Source organism: Micromys minutus (assembly GCF_963924665.1).
Source record: "Micromys minutus genome assembly, chromosome: 12".
Taxonomy (NCBI): domain Eukaryota; kingdom Metazoa; phylum Chordata; class Mammalia; order Rodentia; family Muridae; genus Micromys; species Micromys minutus.
The window spans coordinates 12524363-12545369 of record NC_137981.1 but is presented as its reverse complement, the minus strand read 5'-3'; the positions used below and the strand labels follow the sequence as shown (position 1 = coordinate 12545369).

General features: G+C 39.3%; 1 protein-coding gene across 4 annotated transcripts in view; it reads left to right on the top strand.

The window, feature by feature from the left end:
- The first annotated feature begins 932 nt into the window (after window positions 1-932).
- Window positions 933-21007, top strand: part of MPHOSPH8 (M-phase phosphoprotein 8) — a 30713-nt gene continuing 10638 nt past the window's right edge. For 3 of the 4 annotated variants that reach the window (XM_080926937.1, XM_080926936.1, XM_080926935.1), the window contains exons 1-7: window positions 933-1211; window positions 4353-4508; window positions 7343-8188; window positions 9971-10061; window positions 15770-16024; window positions 19716-19841; window positions 19919-20007. In XM_080926937.1, the coding sequence (XP_080783063.1) occupies window positions 996-1211; window positions 4353-4508; window positions 7343-8188; window positions 9971-10061; window positions 15770-16024; window positions 19716-19841; window positions 19919-20007 (1779 nt within the window). In that variant the 5' untranslated portion in view covers window positions 933-995. The remainder of the gene's footprint in view (window positions 1212-4352; window positions 4509-7342; window positions 8189-9970; window positions 10062-15769; window positions 16025-19715; window positions 19842-19918; window positions 20008-21007) is intronic. The other variant, XM_080926938.1, reaches the window with a different exon arrangement.

The following is a 21007-nucleotide window of genomic DNA, read 5'->3' as shown; positions in this document are numbered from 1 at the left end:
ATCTTTCAAAGAAGAGAACTAACTTTTACTCAGCTGCTGACCAAGCCAACCCTCACCTGCCAGGGAAACACTCTATATCATTGAAGCACTTTCAAAGCCCAACAAGTAAATCCGAAAATTTTTTACTCCATACAGTGTCTTGCTGTGTAGGTTGATCTTGAAATTCTTCAAAAATCCTGCAGTCTCAGCTTCTTCAGTGCTTGAATTACAGGCTTGAGTTACTGCATAGGCCAAGCCATCTTCTCGTTTCTCTCCTTCCATTCCCCCTCTCCCTTTCTCGTGTGTGTGTGTGTGTGTGTGTGTGTGTGTGTGTGTGTGTGTGTGCGCACCGCGCATTCTCCTGCTAAAAGAGAATATATATACTGGGGGAATTCTCTCTCTATGTGGGTCCTTTGAAATTAAACTCAGGTCCTTATACTTAGCTGAGCCAACTCCAGAGTCCCCATTCTCTATCTTTAAACGCTACTCATTAAAATGAAATATCCGTATAGCTACTTGTAATTGCTTCGACCACTGACACCAAATAAGCCAGCGAGAAACCGTACGAAAGGATTCCTGGACAGCCATTCCGCACAAGCGGCTCTCGTTCGGACGGTCCCTTTCCCAGAACCCTCTAGGTCTCCCTCCGGTTATCAAAACAGCAGGTCTCCTCAGGCAGGCCGCCTCCCCCGCGGCTGGGAGGTCACAAGCTAGCACCGCCCCTCGCACGCTCCCCGGGGGACCCCTTCCGCTCTACTCGGAGGCAGCGTTCTTCCTCGCAGAACCGTTCGGCCCGCCCATCCACTTCCCGTGAACTCCCCAGGGCTCTGGGGAGCGCGCCTTTGTATGATTGGTCGCTCTGTGTGTCAATTCAGGGCTCGGCGCCCACAATTGGCTGGCTTTCCTCACGGTGGAGTCACGCCGCTGAAGCAGATTAGGGCGGAGCGGCAGGCGCGCGGAGCTGTCGCGCTGTGCCTCTCCGACGGTTTTTCGCGTTGGTTTGCACAGCGTCTGTGATGGCGGCGGCGGCGGCTGAGGAAAGCTTAAGTGTGGCCGCGCTAGCTATGTCAGTTCCCGACAGCATTGGCCGGTCTCCCGAGGCCGAAGGAGTTGGAGCAGCGGGCGAAGAGAAGGACGCAGCCGCCAAAGGAACGGTGGCCGTTGGGGACAGCGAGGAGGATGGGGAGGACGTTTTCGAGGTGGAGAGGATCCTGGACATGAAGTGCGAGGGAGTATGTGGGGGCTGCGCGGCGAGGACGCGGCCGGAGGGCGGGGGCGGTGGGGGAGAATCCGAGTAGGATGCCGAACAGCCTGGGAGGAAGGTGCCGGTCCATGTGAGGACACTGATGACATCCTGGAAAGGATCCTGGCCGTAGTTCTGTTGAGGATGGATGCTTAGGGAAGTTCTAAGTGTTGTTTTGGCAGAAGAGACAAAGCAGTGACCTGGAATGTTGAGAATCGTAGGACCCAAGGCTGCTGGTGGGGGACTTCGGTGGCCTTCAGCATTCGGGTATACGGTTAGGGCTATTGCTTTCCGTTAGGAAGGACCGGAGGAAACCACACGAGTCGTCATAGTCCGCTCTCCGCACCGTTGTCCCAGTGTTTTCTAGAAGTAGAAAATGCTCCACGGCTTACATTCAGAATTCCCATTCGTCTTCACAATTAAACCCCAGTCACACCGTCTGCTCGGGACGGTAAAGGTTTCCCAACCCAAAGTGTCTTCTTTCTTTTCTGCGTGCTTTATGATTGTAACTCAGAGATTTAGAGTAAGCTTGAAAGGAAAATCTTCGCACATCATTTCGCACATCATGCCAGGGCACTTAACATCCTCCTTGCTGCGTTTGTCGTTCCCCGGAAAAAATTGTTAGTCTGTACTTCCAAGTCTTGGGGTCCATCTGTTTGTGATGCCTTCCTCTCCCCTTACCCGAGCCCTGCAGAAAAAGGTGCTCTCTCATTTCTGTCCTTCCTTAAATAGAGTGCAGACTCTATTTAAGGCATTGTCTTTTATCTCTACGTTTGTCTTTTCTGCTCTAGATTGTGGGCTCTTTTAATTAGGGAATGTGGTTTATATTAATGCTTGAGTCGCTAACACTTAGTCCAGTAACAGCAGGGCAGATTTGTTGTTATCTGATACTAGGACTGAACCCAGGATTGCATTCATGCTAGGGCAAGAGCTTTACGGAAGAGTTCTATTCCCCAGCCCTGGGATTATTGATGAGTAAATGAAATGGGAGTTTGAAGAAAGAAGGTAAGGGCTGTAGATAGGTATCATGCCTATGCCATGATTTGTTACTGTTATGTTTTCTGTCATGTTTGCCATATGCCACCTTTCATCTGTTAATTTTTAATCCATTGGCAAAACCTTTTTTTTAATGGACTGCTGTTTACCCTGTGCCATGTTGGATTGATGAGGGAGATGTCTTTAAAGTGGTGCTTTTCTTTGAGAACTGTTTTGTTTTGTTTTTAAGACAGGGTTTCTCTGTGTAGACCAGGCTGGCCCACCTGCCTCTCCTCCTGGATGTTGGGATTAAAGGCTAGCACCACCACCGTCTTGTCGGAGGGTAGATAGAGATTTGGGTTTTTTTAGAAAAAAAACTTCTACCTTGTATTTTTATGATTGCTCCAGCTTCTGACTTCCTTATCTCTCTCCAGATCCTCCTATATACTACTCCTTGCTCTCTTTCAAATTCATGATCTCATTATCTATTTAAAAAACTGCCAAGCTTGGTGGAGTGGTATACTCCTTTAATATTAGCATTCAGAAGACAGGACAGGCAGATAGATCTCTTCCTGTGAGTTTCAGCTAAGCTACTGATTACCTCTGTGTTTGTGACTAATTATTCTAGCTGCAGATTTCAACTATAGACTAATAGTATCAGGCTATTGTAAAGATTAACTAAGCTTTTGAAAGTAGATATTTAGATAATGTATGGCATTTTGAAACGCATTTCATGAACCATTCATGAAGCATTGTTTGAACCATGTGCCTACTTTTTATATGCATGTGTATTTTTTTCCTTTAGATTTTTATTTTATGTGCATGTGCACCACATGTGTACCTTGGGCTTAGAGAGGTCAGTAAAAGGTGTTGGGTCGCCTGGGACTGGAATTACAGGCAGTGTGAGTTTCCATGTGGGTACTTGGATTCAAACCCAGGTCCTCTTTAAGGGAGATGAGTTTTTTAGTTTTTTTTTTTTTTTTTTTTTTGGAAACAGTTCTTGCAGTGTAGCCCAAGATTGCCTGAAATTGCTGCAACTGTTTTTCGGCTTTTCCTCAAAAGACTGTAGGTGTGTACCACCTTACCCAGCAGCACACTTGATTTTATTTTTAAAGATTTATTATTTATTTGTATGTGTGTGGATGTCTTTGGAGACCAGAAGAAGTGAATCTCCCCTCAAGCCACATGAAACTGCAGCTGGTAGTGAGATGCCTGTTGGTGCTGGCAGCCAAAAGGGCTCTTAGCTGGTTAGCTATGTATGTCTCCTGTCCCCAGCTGCCATTTCCTCAATCCTTTCTGTCAGTGTGGCGTCTGGGACTCTTAACTCAGGTTGTCAGGTTTATGCCAGAAGCACCTTTGCCTGCTAAGCTGTTGTGATGCTTTCTGACCCCCTTTTAAATTTCACCTCTGCTTGTTAAAGAAGTACAAGTCTACCACTGCTTTTTTTTTTTTTTTTTTTTTTTTTTTTTTAATCCAAACAAGTGAGGTGGCACTGGTGCTCAGTTTTAATCCCAGCACAGGCATATTGCTACACAGAGAAAAAAACCCTGTCTCAAAAAAACACCACCAGCAACAAAAATAATCTAAACAGTGTTGCTTACATGATAGAGTCATCTCTGATTATTGAGTGCCTTGCCAGTTTTTCATTGCTATTTTAAGAGTATACATTGCTTTATAATCAGAAAAAGACATCAATCTTGGGGGTTTTTTGTTGGGGGAGGGGTTTTTAAAGACAAGGTTTCTCTTTGTAGCTCTGTTTATCCTTAGAGGTCCACCTGCCTCTGCCTTGCACCCCTTCAAGTGCTGGGATTAAAGTTGTGGGCTCCAGCTGCCTGACAAGTCTTTTTTTTTTTTTTTTGCCTTCCCCCACAAGGTTTCTCTGTAGCCCTGGTTGTCCTGGAACTAACTCTGTGGACCAGGCTGGCCTTGAACTCAGAGATTTATCTGCCTCTAAGCCCCTCCCCACTCCGAGTCTTTTAAAAACAAAACAGGCTAATGGTACCTTGCCCCACTTTACACCACAAAATGAATATGCATGCTTTCAGTTGGATGTTAATTTTCATTTTGATGTAGTTTTCAGGTTCTCTTGCCCTCCACAGTTGAATGGGTTTGAAATTTTAACCAGTAATATGTCTGTTTTTAATTTATGCTATAGGGTAAGAATCTTTATAAAGTTCGGTGGAAAGGATATACACCTGATGATGATACCTGGGAACCTGAGGTTCACCTGGAGGACTGTAAAGAAGTTCTTCTTGAGTTTAGGAAGAAAGTTGCTGAGAACAAGGCTAAAGCAGTCAGGAAAGATATTCAGGTATTAAGGTTTATCTCATTCTTTTTTGGTTTGATATTCATAATTTTATTTATACAAAGTATGTGTAGTAAACAATTTATGAAAGATACAGTGTCCAGTGTTTCTTTTATTCCATTTTGCTGGTTTGTCCTCACAAACTGCTTCTGGTGATATTTTTTCAATTCTTGGTTTCCAACCTGTGGTTCTATTTGACAGACAAGTGTAGTTTGTATGTTGTTAGTCAGCTTACACTGTAATAAAGTACCTAATGTAATTTAAAGGTAAGTTTTAATTTTGTCTTACAGTTCTAAGGTGTCAGTCTACCTCTGGATGCCTCTGATAGGAAGCACCAAGGTGCTGTAGGTTCCTTATTTTCATAAGCCAGGAAGCACAGAAGAAGCCAGGGTTCCCAATCCTCCTTGAGGTCATCACAAATGAACTAAGGATTTCTTATTAGGCTTCCCCTCCCTAAGATTCCACCACTAACTAAGTCAATGTGAGAGACAGATACATAGATCTTTCTGGTTTTGAGGCCAGCCTGGTCTCCAGAGGTAGTTCTAGGCAGCTAAGGGTAACAACAAAAACCCTGTCATAGAAAAAAAAAAAGATCTCCTCCCTCTCTTCCTCTGCATTCCTCCTGTTAGTGTCTCCCTAGAGACCAGTTCTTTAACACATGGACCTTTGGAGGACACCTAGCATTCAAATTACAGCCGACATGAATGCTGGCTAATACATTGGGATATGTTTTCATCTCAGTATTCAGGACAATTAGGCAGGATTACTGAGGATGAGGTCTGTGCTGTATAATGTGACCCTATCTCAAGGACAAAGAGTAGGGGTGTACTCAGTGACTAAGCACCTGCCTAGCATATGCAAAGGTGATTCAAGCTCCAGTGCCATGCTGAGGAGGGGGTGATAAACAAAAGTGAAAGAGCATACAGACATCATAGTTTCATATTTTCCTATGATGTGAGCGACTATTCTTTATATGTGATTATTACCATAATTATATTTTCTCTAGTTCATACTATTGTTAATTATAACACATAGATTCATATTTAATTTGTGTTGTTAACATGTCTTCATTTAATCTTTCTGCTAGTTAAATAATTCTTTCTTGACACAAAGCCTCATTAGGTAGCCTTGGCTGGGCTTGAACTGTACCAGGCTAACTTGGAACTCACAGAGATCCCTGCCTCTCCTTTTGAATGCTGGGATTAAAGTTCTTCACTACCATGTCCGGCTTTAGTTTTGAGACAGTTTTTATTCTGTGTCTCTGGTTTGTCTAGATCCATCAAGCTAGCTTTGAACTTATGATTCTCCTGCCTTTGCTTCCTGAGTGTTGGAATTATAGGTAGCATACTTAGTGTATTTATTAGTCAGGGTTTAATTGCTGTGAGCAGACACCACGACCAAGTCTTATAAAGGATACATTTAATTGGGGCTGACTTACAGGTTCAGATGTTCAGTCCAGTATCATCACGGTGGGAGGGGAAGCATGGCAGCATCCAGGCAGCCATGGTGCATGCACAGTGAGAGTTCTACATCTTCATCTGAAGGCTGCTCTGAGGAGACTCACTTCCAGGCAGCTATGATGAGGGTCTTAAAGCCCACACCCACAGTGACACACTACTCCACTAAGGCTACACATCCAAATAGTATCACTCCCTGGGCTAGGCATACTCAAACCACTACACCTAGCAAAATCAAATAGCTTTTAATCTCCCACTTCCGAGTTTTGTTATGTTTTTTTGGCAGTGTTGTATATAAAGCTGACATTTTACCCACAGAGCTAACCCTTCAGGTACAACCACTGCAGGTTGTGGCAGATGTTGGGTGGGCATCTGTTGGGCTTTGCTTTATTATCTGAAGCTTCACGGAGGGTCAAAAGATTTTTCTTCTGAATTTCTCACCACGGTCACCATATTTCCTTACCTTTTCAATCTTGGTTGACACTGTAGGAAAACATTTTCTCATTCTTTCTGTTAATTTATTAATTTATTTGGCATAAGCCAGTTTTGGAAAATAAGTAATAAAATTAGTTTGTTCAAGCCTTTTGTTGTTTATGCAGATATCTTTTTCCCTCCCCTGAGAATGGATTTCTGTGTAGCCCTGGCTGTCCTGGAACTTGCTTTGTAGATCAGGCTGGTCTTGAACTCAGAGAACCCTTGTCTCTGTCTCCGAGTGCGGGAATTAAGAGCATGCAAAAGGTGTGTGTGCACCGCCATACCTGGCTAAATATCTTATTCTTGAGCTTCTTTTTATAGAGTAGGAAAAACATTTCAATAGGAACTATTTAAGATTATATAATACAAGTCAGCCATATATGTAAGATTTCTATGATGTTAGTGTGCTTGTTCCACATAACTTAAATAGAACAAGGTTAAGAACATTCTAGAAGGGCTGACAAGGTAGCTGAGCAGATAAGGGTGCTTGCTTGTTACACCTAATGACCTGAGTTTAATTCTCAGACATCATAACTTGGTGGTAAAATGAACAAAATTCCTCAGTTGGTCCTCTGACCTGCATGCTGGTTTATACAGAAAAATAATTTAAAAATTCAATCATAGCCCATTTATATATAAGACTGTTACTTTTAAACTACATTTGTGTTTCAGGTTGATACCATTGGAAACACTGACATTTTCTTCTTTGTGTCTCTTTTTTAAATTGACATTCATCACCTCTGAGTTTCATTTGCTAGGTCAGGAATATAAGTAATACACATGTTAAATTTAGGTAATTTAAAGAAGTCAATTTTGCTAAAAAGTTTCCATTAGATTTAATTAATACTGCTTCTCAAAACTACTGAATTTATGTTAGTGTTTTAACCTTAGTTTTACTTTATTTTATAGAGACTTTCTTTAAACAATGACATATTTGAGGCAGACAGCAATAGTGACCAGCAAAGTGACACAAAAGAAGAGACTTCACCAAGGAAGAAAAAGAAAAAGATAAAGTCCAAAGGAGAGAAAAGTCCAGATGATCTGAGGAAAAAAAGGGCAAAAATGGGAAAGGTAAAAGAAAAGTTCAAGACAGAGCTAGAGAGCACTTCTGAAATTTTAGGTTTTGATGTGAAGACAAAGAAGAGAATTTTAGAAGTCAAGGAGGAATTAAAGGACTCCAAAAAGCCCAAAAAGGATGAAATAAAGGAAACCAAGGAATTAAAGAAAACTAAAAGAGCTGAAATAAGAGATTTAAAGATTAAAATAAGAGAAGATGTCAGAGACAACCGAAAAACAAAGAAAGAGAGATATATAGAATCTCCACTGGAGTCTGAATCTCCTAATGATTCCTTCATTTTGGAGGATGACAGTGAAGAATTTCTTTCCAACAACAAAGAAGAGAATCAAAATCTAAGAACTGGAAAAAATAAGACAGGACAGGATACAGTGCAGGAGGGTATTTTTGAGAAACATCTGGATGACCTTATAAGTATTGAAGAGGATGCTAGTACTCGAGTTAGAAGGAAGAAGAAACAGCCAAGAAAGTTTGAGGAACAAAAAGAGATCAAGAAGCTTGAAAACACGAATACCTTTTTTGAAAAAAAAACAATACCTAAAAAGCAAAGAAATCAAGATAAAGGCAGAAGTAGCCTTGAGTTAAATAAGTTACCATCACCTGCATTTGTCCAAACCATGAAAAGTTGCAGACTGAGTGTGGAAGAGAAGGGCCTGAAGTCCTCTGACTCGGCAGAAGAGGTAAGGATGATCGAGAACTTAGAGTATAAACATCGTTATAGATTATCACTGGGTATGTATGGTCAGGATCTTTGACAAGGAAACAGTCAAACTAGAATAAAGTGTGACTCGGGTAGTTAGTGAAAAAGGTGGCATTGAGGGCAACTGTGTGGACTCAGATATTAAGCACTGGAACCCCAAGTTTACCTTTTAGTTTGTGCCTTTTCTTTTACCAAACAAGACAAAAGCACTGAGAGTTAATTTGTTAACAGAAGTCAGAAATTTTGTAGGTTTGTGCATCATTTTATAGTCAGGGGCTATCAGCTTACTAAATTTCATTTGGGGTGTGCATGCTCTCTATTTTAAAAATACTGAGAATTTGATACGAACCATCTTTATCCTATTTCTCTCCACTCTTTCCCTAACTTCTTCCAGATCCACTTTTACCTCACCCAGCTTGTGTGTGTGTGTGTGTGTGTGTGTGTGTGTGTGTGTGTGTGTGTTGTGTGTGTGTGTGTGTGTGTGTGTTTAAGCTTCATCATGTCCAATTTGCACTATCCACATTCCTGAATGTGGGGCTTTCTACCAGAATATGGTAGATTTACCAGGAACCACACACCCCCTTAAAGAAAACCTAGAAGCTATTCAATAATCAGCTACATAACTCCTCAGTTATAGGTAGAACTTTATAGCTCCTTTTCCCTTTCATGTTAAAATGTTGACTACCTTGGTCTTGTGTCTTTCATACTTCCTCCCTGCCCCTCTCTAACAAAATGTCTTACATTATAGCCCAGGCTAGCCTTGAGCTGATTCTCTGGCTCTTCCCTCTTGGGTGTTGGAAGTTGGGGTTATATGTTTAGCTTTAACCTCTTTGTTTTTTTGGGGTTTTTTTTTTTTGTTTGTTTGTTTGTTTGTTTGTTTTTTCTTTTTTTTTCTTTTCTTTTTTTTTTTTTTTTTGAAGATTTATTTGTATAGTTTGGCAGTGGTAGTACCTGGTGGTGGTATCCACCTTTAATCCAGCATTTAGGAGGTAGAGGTAGGTGTATCTCTGAGTTCAAGGATAGCATGGTCCACAGAGTGAGTTCCAAGACAGCCAAAGCTACACTAGAGAAATCCTGTCTTTAAAAACACACAAACATAAAAACAAAACAAAAAGGTTTGTACATGTGTTGATATGAATGTTTTATTTGTGTGTATATATATGTACGCGTACCTTGTGTGTATGCTTGGTACCTGGAGAATCCAGAAAAAAGCATCATATCCCCTGGAATTGAAATTATTCATTTGAGTCCTGGGAACTGAACCCAGGTTCTTTATACGAGCACCATGTGCTCTTAACATCTGAGTCATCACTGCAGCCCCAAGGTAGTTTTCATAGAGTTAAATTTTGTAGCAATTTAGTTTTTATTATACAAGAGAATGTGCTTCAAATTGGTATTTTCATACCTATCGCTAGTGAATTGCAAGGCTTTTTGGTTTTGTTTTATTTGTGCTGGCCTTGGATTTATGTAGATCTGTCCCTGCCACTCTAGTGCTAGGATTAAAGATTTACACTATCATATAAATGTATACTCAAACATTTTAAATTATAGACTCTTAAGAAAATGGAGAAACAAGCATTGTGTTTTCAGTTTCATTTTGAATGGCTTAGCATATCTGGAAGATGATCCTGCTGGAGGGAGTAGTGGGAGAAACCTTGAATAATCAGCTCTATGCTCAGGCATGTATAGAATATTTTGGTTTGCAAATATTACAGTGTCAGCTCTTTATCCTATATTTGGTTTTGTATTCATTATTCTTTAGGAGAAAGAGAAAAAAAATGAACCAAAATACCAGAAAAGGTATGATTTGGACAAAGAAGAAAAAGCCAGAAAAGAGCCAAAGGGATTAAAATGTAAGTATAAAAATTAAATTGTTCCATGTTCATTGCCATTGTTAAAGAAATTAATAATTGATTTTGTGTATTATGTGTGCACCTGGGTACATGTATATGTATATCAATATGCCTCATTTATATAAAGGTTGAGTGTCTCTTCTCTGAAATATTTGGGACCAAAAATGTTTCTGATTCCTCCTCCTGGTTCAGTGATATTTATTTGTACATATGAGATTTCTTAGGAAAGGCCCAACTTTAAATCCAAATTTTGTTTTATATGTACATTATATGCTGTCTTTATGTAATATTATGTTTTTAGTGGTCCAGTGTTTTTGTGTCTTGTTAAATTACAGTAAGAGTAAAGTTTTCTACTTAAACCTTCATACTGGCTCACATTTAGTTTTGGAGCATTTCAGAGCTCTCTTCTGTTTTGGTGCATATGTGTGGTACAGGCAAGTGTGTATATGTATTTTCCTAGTGCACTCAGTAGTCTAGAGGAGGACATGGGGTTCACTACTCTGTCATTCTCCACCTTACCCACTGCATCTGAAGGTGCCCTGACCATTAGCAAGTTCCAGCAGTTCACTTGTCCACACCCTACATAGTTCAAGAGTTTCAGGTACTTAATAATATCTACCTTTTATATTTGGGGGATTTGAACTCAGGTCTCATGATTACACAAGCCTTCTTACATGCTACACAATTTCTTCAGCTTTCCTGACTTCAAGTGTTTTGTTTTTTCAAAGCTGGCCTCAAACTCTCCACGCTCCACCTACATTTCATTGATCTGTTGGAGACTTAAAATACTATCAAATTAATATCTGGGCAAAGCATTCAGGAAAAGGGAACATGTAATATATAAAGGAAGACCAATCAGAATCACACCCAATTTCTCAACAGAGACTATTAAAGCTAGAAGATCCTGAACAGACGTCATACAAACCCTAAGAGAACACAAATGTCAGCCCAGGCTGCTATACCCGGCAAAACTCTCAATCACCATAGATGGAGAGACCAAGATATTCCAGGACAAAACTAAATTTACACAATATCTGACCACAAATCGAACCCTACAAAGAATAATAGGTGGAAAACCCATTACAAGGAGGGAAACTACATCCTAGAATAAACAAGAAAATAACTAAGCAAGAAAACCAAAAGAAGAAAGAGACACAGGCACAATTCTACCTCTAAAAGCAAAAATAGCAGGAAACAGTAACCACTATTCCTAATATCTGTTAACATAAATGGACTCAATTCCCCAATAAAAGAACATAGGCTATCAGACTGGGTGCATAAACAGAATCCAGCATACAGGAAACTCATCTCAGAGACAAAGACACTATCTCAGAGTAAAAGGTTGGGAAAAAAACCTTCCAAGCAAACGGCCCCAAGAAACAAGCTGGAGTAGCCATTCTAATATTGAATAAAGTAGATTTTCAACTAAAAGTTATCAAAAAAGATAAGGAAGGACACTTTTTACTCATCACTGGGAAAATTTATCAGGAGGAACTGTCAATCCTTAACACATGCTCCAAATACAAAAGCACCTATATTCATGAAAGAAACCCTACTGAAGCTCAAAAAGTACATTGTATCCCACACAATAATAGAGGGAGACTTCAACACCCCACTCTCATCAATGGACAGATCATGGAAGCAGAAACTGAAAAAGGATACAGTGAAACTAGCAGAGGTTATGAACCAATTAGAATTTATAGACATCTACAGAACATTTCATTCTAAAACAAAAGAATACACCTTCTCAGCACCTCAGGCACCTTCTCCAAAATTGACCATATAATTGGTCACAAAACAAGCCTCAGTGGATATAAGAAGATTGAAATACTTCCATGCATCCTATCAGATCACCGTGGACTAAGGCTGGTCTTTAATAACAACAAAGGCAACAAAAAGCCCATATACACATGGAAACTAAAAAATGCTCTATTAAACGATAGCGTGGTCAAAGAAGAAATAAAGAAATTAAGGATTTTCTAGAATTTAATGAAAATGAAAGCACAACATACCCAAACCTATGGGATACAATGAAAGCAGTACTGAGAGGAAAACTCATACCTCTCAGTGCTTCCAAAAAGAAACTGGAGAGAGCATACACTAGCAACCTGACAGCACAGTTGACAGCTCTAGAACAAAAGAAAGCAGATACACCCAAGAGGAGTAGACAGCAAGAAATAATCAAACTCAGAGCAGAAATAGACCAAATAGAAACAAAAAGAACCATTCCTAGAATCAACAAAACCAAGAGCTGGTTCTTTGAGAAAATTAACAAGATTGATAAACCCCTAGCCAGACTAACTAGAGGGCAAAGAGGGAGTATCCAAATTAACAAAATCAGAAAGGAAAGTGGAGACATAACTGAAACTGAGGAAATTCAAGAAAGCATCAGATCCTACTACAAAAGCCTATACTCAACAAAGCTGGAAAATCTGGAAGAAATGGATGAATTCCTAGACAGATACCAGATACTAAGGTTAAACCAGGACCAGGTAAACCATCTAAATAATCCCATAACACCTAAAGAAATAGAAGCACTTATCAAAAGCCTCCCAACTAAAAAAAGCCCAGGTCCATATGGGTTCAGTGCAGAATTCTATCAGACATTTATTGACAGCATAATACCAATACTCTCCAAGCTATTCCACAAAATAGAGTCAGATGGAACACTAAGTCATTTTTCACGCCACAATAACTCTTGTTCCTAAACCACACAAAGACCTTACAAGGGATGAGAACTTCAGACCAATCTCCCTTAAGAACATTGATGCAAAAATACTCAACAAAATCCTTGTAAACCCAATCCAAGAACATATCAAAATGATCATTCACCATGATCAAGTAGGCTTCATCTCTGGGATGCAGGGATGGTTTAATATATGGAAATCCATCAACGTAATCCACCACATAAACAAACTCAAAGAAAAAAACCACAAGGTCATCTCACTAGATGCTGAGAAAGCGTTTGACAAAATTCAACACCCCTTCATGTTAAAAGTCTTGGAAAGAACAGGAATCCAAGGCCCATACCTAAACATAATAAAAGCAATGTACAGAAAACCAATAACCAACATCAAGCTTAATGGTGATAAACTTGAAGCAATCCCACTAACATCAGGGACTAGGCAAGGCTGCCCACTCTCCCCCTACCTATTCAACATAGTACTGGAAGTCCTGGCCTGAGTAAATAGACAGCAAAAGGAAATCAAAGGGATACAAATCGGAAAGGAAGAAGTAGAAATATCACACTATTTGCAGATGACATGATAGTGTACTTGAGTGACCCCAAAAATTTCACCAGAGAACTCCTACAGTTGATAAACAAGTTCAGCAAAGTGGCTGGATATAAAATTAACTCAAACAAATCAGTAGCCTTCCTCTACTCCAAGGGCAAACATGCGGACAAAGAAATTAGGGAAAAGATACCCTTCACAATAGTCACAAACAATGTGAAATACCTTGGGGTGACTCTAACTAAGCAAGTGAAGGACCTGTATGACAAGAACTTCAAATCTCTGAAGAAGGAAGTTGAGGAAGATCTCAGAAGATGGAAAGATCCCATGCTCATGGATTGGAAGGATCAACATTGTAAAAATGGCCATCTTACCAAAAGCAGTCTACAGATTCAATGCAATCCCCATAAAAATTCCAACCCAATTCTTCATAGAGTTGGAAAGAGCAATGCGGTAATTCATCTGGAATAACAAAAAACCTAGAATATCAAAGTTCATCCTCAACAACAAGAAAACATCTGCGGGAATCACCATCCCTGACCCTGCTATATTACAAGACAATCGTGTTAAAAACCTCATGGTATTGGTATGGAGATAGGCACATTGATCAGTGGAATAGTATAGAAGATTCAGAAATGAACCCTCATATGGTCACTTGATTTTTGACAAAGGAGCTGTAAACATTCAATGGAAAAAGGACAGCCTCTTCAACAGATGATGTTGGTTCAACTGGCACTCAGCATGCAGAAGAATGAAAATAGACCCTTTCTTATCTCCTTATAAAGCTCAAGTGCAAGTGGATCAAAGACTTCCACATTAAACCAGATACACTGAAACTATTAGAAGAGAAAGTAGGGAAAACCTTAGAACACATAGGCCCAGGGGAAATTTTCCAGAACAGAACACCAATGGCTCGTGCTCTAAGGTCAAAGATCGACAAATGGGACTTAATGACATTGCAAAGTTTCTGTAAGGTTAAGGACACTGTCAAGAAAACCAAACGGCAGCCAACAGATTGGGAAAAGATCTTTACCAACCCCACATCTGATAGAGGTGTAATATCCAATGTGTACAAAGAATTCAAGAAGTTAGACACCAGAGAATCAAACAGTCCTATTTTAAAATGGGGTACAGAGCTAAACAAAGAATTCTCAATTGAGGAATATCAAATGGCTGAGAAGCAGGAAGTGCTCGCCATCAGAACAACCCTGAGATTCCACCTCACACCAGTCAGAATGGCTATGATCAAAAACTCAGATGACAGCAGATGCTGGTGAGGATGCGGAGAAAGAGGAACACTTCCCCACTGTTGGTGGGGTTGTAAGCTGGTACAACCACTCTGGAAATCAGTCTGGCGGTTCCTCAGAAAATTGGACATAGTACTACCTGAAGACCCAGTTATTCCTCTTCTGGGCATATACCCCAGAGACGCTCCAACATACAATGGCGCATGAACCACATGTTCATAGCAGCCCTATTTATATAATAGGCAAAAGCTGGAAAGAACCCAGATGTCCTTTAGTAGATGAATGGATACAAAAATTGTGGTATGTTTACACAATGGAGTACTACTCAGCTATCTGAAACAATGACTTCATAAAATTCCTAAGAAAATGGATACATCTAGAGAATATCGTGTGTGAGATAACCCAGTCACAAAAGAACAGACATAGTATGCAGTCACTGATAATTGGATACTAACCCCAGAAAGCTCTGAACACCCCAGAAACAACTCACAGGCTATATGAAGCTCACGGAAAACAAAGGCTAAAAAAATGAAAGCCTCAGTCCTTCCTTCTTAGGAAAAAAAATAAATGTATAACACCCTTTCAGAGTGTGGCACACCTGGACCTTAAATCATTAATAATCCAAGAGCTAAATAGCCTTGTGGCAATTTTTAGTATTCACAGATCATTATGCTTAATCTATACTCAACAAGAAATCTGTTTCCATATTATGTTCTGTCCTACATGTACTTTATGTTTATGGTAACTAATCGGATTTCAATGTACCTCTAAAAGAGTTAAGTACTGACAAAAATATTCATATGTTATGCCAGAATGTCTTTAAAAATCTGTATATATGTCCCTCTTTTTTTTTTTTTTTTTAAATAAAGTTGTAAGAAAGAGAAAAAAGAATACATGCACTTGAAATTGGCACCCAGGATGAGAGAGGGGTTTGGTCTCAGAGTGTGTCCAGCATACACAGGGAAGTCCATTGCCACAGCCCCCAAGCATACAGTAAAGAAGAGAAAGTTACTCAGGTAGATTTGAATGCTTCTTTGTCACAACTTTCTGGATACTAAGCAGCCAAAAAGACTAGTTCAAATGACTTTGTGACTTTGATAGTAAATCTTTAATTGCTTCATAACCAAGGTATTAAAAACATATGTTCAATATGAGTACAGATTTTCTTTTGATTGTAACATAAATTTGCTACTATAGTTAACCATTGACTTTAATTTTTTTATACTAGCGTTTAAGGAAATCAGAAATGCATTTGATTTATTTAAAAAAACTACGGAAGAGAAAAATGATATTCTTGAGAATAATTCAAAAAGAGACGAAATATCACAGGATTATAAAATTACAGATGATAAAACCAAGGACAAGTGTTTGCATAAGGAAAAGAGAAATACTAGAGATGAGACTGACACTTGGGCATACATTGCTGCAGAAGGAGGTCATCAGGAAGTTTCAGACACTGTATGTCAAACAGATGAAAGTTCTGGTAAGTTTGCTTGGCATCGTTCAAATAGAGTGATTTTGGATGTCCCATATTATCTTCTTTTCTCTCAGAATATAATAAAGATTTTATTTGGATCTGATGAGTGACTTAATATTGAAGACTCAAGTCATTCTTTGACATCTAAATGCATCAAATATTTTCTAAGTTCTTATAATACACTTAAAAGATTCCTATTTTCCAGCTTAACTCTTTGTTTTGTTTTCAAGACAAAGTTTTTCTCTGTGGCCTTGTCTGTCCTGGAACTCTGTAGACCAGGCTAGCCTCAGTGTCATAGAGATCCACCATCCTGAGTTCTGGGATTAAAAGCATGTGCCACCACCCAGCTCATTTTAATCTTTTATCTCGAGCTTTCATTCCAAAGTGACTATAAAAACTGCATGGTAAGTGACACCTCAGTAGGTTGTGGCAAAAGGACTAAGACTTGAAGGTCATCCTCAGATACCTAGAGAGGTCGGGAGTAGAGGCTCTAGTCCTGTTGGGGCAGTAGATTTGACTATATTGTAAATGTTTTCCTGGGAAGTTTTTTAAGAAGGGAAGGATCTTGTGTAGAATACAAAATACAAAAGCTATGGGAAGAAGGGACTTAAAAGTGTACGTGAGACAGCATGATCCTATATGAAATTATTTTATCTGTGAATCTCAAGGTATAATTTAAAATATTTTCTACAACTACATATTTTTTTTTACGTTGTTGAGACATCATTTCACTACATAGCCCTTGTTTGTCTGAAAATACTATATAGATGAGGCTGGACCTCCAGTTTATAGAAATCTTCCTGTCTCTGCCTCCCAAGCTGATTTATTTGTAATAGTGTTAGACTCCTCTCCTCTCTCTTGTGTGTTTCTCCTCTCTCTTCCTCTTCACCCACTCCATGTCTCTCTCTTTCTCCATTTGTGTGTGTGTGTGTGTGTGTGTGTGTGTGTGTGTGTGTGTGTGTGTGATATGAATGCCTGATGCCCAAGGACGTCAGACTAGTGCTTTAGATCCCCTGAAACTAGAGTTACTGATGGTAGAAGTAAGCCACCATGAGGGTGCTGAAAACTGAATGCTGACCCCTGCAAAAGCAGCAAGTACTCTTAAACATTGAGCCATCTCTCCAGCCCCATATTGAGATTGTCAAATACAGAATATATAACACTAGATGTTCTAGAAAACCTCATCTCCACATCCAGTTTTGCATAATAGATTTTGTGAAAGGATTGTTTTTGTCTTGGGCTAGGGTCTTGTGTAGCCCAGACTTCCTTTTATATCACCATTCCTGTAACTTCCAAGCAGCATATAATACTTAAAAGACTGCTAAAAAAATTTTTTTTAAGACATAAGATCTGTACAAGAAGACAAAACTTTATTTTTAAGGTTAGATTGTCACCAACTAATTTTACAAAGGGTGTGATTTACCCAGACTCATGATGTAGATAACACCATAGAGAGCAGCCGGGGTCGTCACAAGCACACAGTAATGTTTGGACTCATTGTGTATTCGTTCTTTGGTATATACCTCAGTTTTTATCTTTATTAAAAATAGAGAAAGTGGATTGTGTCATGGGGTCTCAAGGTAGCATGGAACATGGGGTAGAAATAAACGGTGTTGGGTTGAACCTCATGAGCCACAGTGGAAGCCAGGTTACAGTAAGCTTATAGAGCTGAGCTCTGCTAAGATGGACCTTCATCTATCCTGCTACAGTTTCTCTTCGTGCAGGAACTGACATTCCTTCGTCTGTGGCCAGGGTCAAGAATAAGGGATTCCATTGCAAACTGAGACCTGGCTATGTACCAAGATTAGGCCTCTCTCACTTTGTTCTGTGTTTGATTATTCTCAGCTACTTTAAGCATGTCCTAGTTGGGGCTTGTTCTTCTACAGGTTAGTGTTTTTCAAGTAAATTAATTGTATGAGTACATTATAAAGGTTAGCTTTGTAAATATTAGCTGCTTTGATTATAATTATTCATAATCATATGACCCACTCAGAGCTACACAGCTGGGAACGGAACCAGGGTGTGTAGCACCAAATCTATTTCTGTGGTGACATGCTCTTGGCATTAACAAAGAAAAGCATCAATTTTAATCTAGAGGACTTCAAAAAAAATTTACTTACTTGAAGTTTTTCCAGATTTCCTTTCTTTTGGTAGGTTATTTTCCTAATGTATATAATTTAGAAACTGATTTTTAAGAAACAAATTCTATTCTTGCCATCAAGTATTTCAGGTGAGGTTTTTCTTTTTTTTTTTTTTTTTTTTTTTTTTTTTTTTTTTTTTTTTTTAATTGTCTATTTTATTTTGCTTTTTCCTTTTTTTCCTTATTTTTTATTTTGTTTTCTTAAATACAAGGACTTGTCATGTTACTCTGACTTGCTTGGAACTCATTGTGTAGGCTGTGTTAGCCTTAAATCTGTGATAGTCCTTCTGGCTAGCTGGTTTTTGTTGTTACTAACCTATTGCCTCAGCTTCTGAAGTGCTGGGATTCTAGGTATGAGCCACTGTTCTGGTTTCATTTTATTAAAGTAACATGTCGACTATTTAGACTACCCTACCCTAACTTGAGTGTGCAGATCAAGTATGTGTTGGAGTGTAAGAAAGGGTTGAACATATGCATTCTAGTGTTCAGGGGCCTGAGGGCCATTGGCTGTAGGGGTAGAATGTCATTAGACATAAGGTGGAGCTTTGTTGCCCTGTTGGAGCATTGAGCTTCTATCAGTAAGGGAAGCATCATAAACAGTGGTTTGTATTTGCATATAGACTAGTCTACACATGACTTAATGTAAGTGGTTATAAGCAATGTTTATCTAAAAAGAATGAGACAGAAAGACTTGTAGAGCCTTGGGACATAGCTCAGATTGGTAGAGTGCTTGCTTAGCATGCCCATTAGCTGATGAAGAGATAATGAAAATGTGGCACATGGATACAATAGATGTTACTCAGCTATAAAGGAAAATGAAATTTGCATGTAAATAAACTAGAAAATATACTGGATGAGGTCACACAAGCTCAAGAAGATAAAGGTTACACGTTCTTTTCCATGAGAGTCGTAGCTTCTGATCTTTTTGGGAGTTTATCACAGGATGCATGCAGAAGCTAGGGGAGTAGAAACAGTCCCTTTGTTGGGGTCCACATTGAGGGAGGTGAAAAAAAAAGTGAAAGTTGGAAACTAGATAGTGGAATGGGGAGGACTGAGATCTGAGGAATCAGGGGAGGCTCCAAAAAGCTGTTTGGGAGCCTGTGGCTGTGCAGTTCAAATAGAAAATACAAGAGAGCGTAGTCCAGTGTGTGCAGTGTGGAAGAGCAGAGCAGGGAGTACTGAGAGCTGAGGTCTGAGCTGAGATGGGGAGTGGGTTAGTAAAAACTCCACTAGTTTGTGATCTGATTTAAAAATGATGAAGCTAGGCATTGTTCATAGCACACTTACTCTCACAGCACTTGGGAAGCAGATGCAGGCAGATCTCTTGAGTTTGAGGCCAGCCTGGTCTACATCAAGCTACAGGACAGCCAAGGCTACACAAAGAAACTCCTCTTCCACCAAATAAAATTTAAATGCAATATACATAAAAGTTTGTTTAAAATGTGGCAAGTTTAAGAATCTTATGGTTTTGTGTGATGGGTTTTTGTTTGTTTGTTTGTTTTGTTTTTTATAGTACTCCATAAATTTATATGTTAATGATGCCTTTGTGCGTTCCAGATGGCAGGCAACCAATTTTGAGTTTGGGTATGGACCTGCAGTTGGAGTGGATGAAATTAGAAGATTTTCAGAAGCATCTTGATGGAGAAGATGAGCCCTTTATCACAGCAAATAGGATCCCAAGCAGTAAGTGATTTGCAGATATTTGTGTTTTCTGCAAATCTACATTTATAAAATCTAATGTAACTTTCTCTCCATTATAGATTTGTTGAGGGATGCTGTGAAAAATGGAGATTATTTTGCTGTGAAAGTTGCACTGAACTCAAATGAAGAATACAACTTGGATCAAGAGGTACTGTAATTTTGGAGAAAAAAAAAATCTCACAAAGAAGCATGGAAACTATTAGTTGTGAGACAATATGGGAGTTCAGTCATTTTCTTAGAAAAGTCAGACATGTTCATGTCATTTCAAGTGTCTATTAGGTCTAGTTCTTAAAATTCCAGCCCTCCAAAATGACTGGCTTATTAGTATTACTTACTTTCTGTTGCTGTAATAAAACCAGAAGCAACTAAGAAGGAAGAGTTAGTTTGGGCAGACAGGTGTAGCAGCACCAGTGTGATGGCAAAGGCAGGAAGCCGAGAGCTCGTGTCCTCAGACACAAAGGACAGAGCACAGACAGTAAACTGTCTCAAAGCTCATCCCCAGTAGCATACATGCCAGCAAGGCTGCACCTACAAGTCTTCCTAGACAGTGCCACCAGCTGGAAAAGCAGTGTTTAAGCATAGAGTATATGGGAGACATTTCTCACTCAAACAATGTCTGCGGATTTATCCTGTGTTACAGTGGTAAGTAGTATAAAACTAAAAAAGTAGAACTCCTGTTTTTATGTGGCTATTTTATGTTTTTTGTTTTTTAAATATATTTTAGTTTTTATTTAATGGGCATTGGTGTTTGACTGGATGTGTCTATGTGAGCGTTTCAAATCTTGGGGTTGCAAACAGTTGAGCTGCCATGTGGTTGGTTTCTGGGAATTGAACCCAGGTCCTCTGAAACAGCAGCCAGTGCTCTTAACCACTGAGCCATCTCTGCAGACCATTGTGTATTTTGTTACTAACTCATGTAGCAATTGCCCAGCTTTTTATTGTTACTCAGGCTTCTTAATACCAATGTGTATTAAGATTTTTGGTTTTGCTTTTTACATGGAAGTGTATTAGAGTCCTTCTCTAGTTTTTAGGTGAGACAATTAATTTTTGGAAGAATTTTTGTTCTTTTGAAATAGAGTCTCATTATATATATAACCCAGGCTAGCCTTGAATTATTGGCGATTTTATTACCTAAATTTCTCAACTAG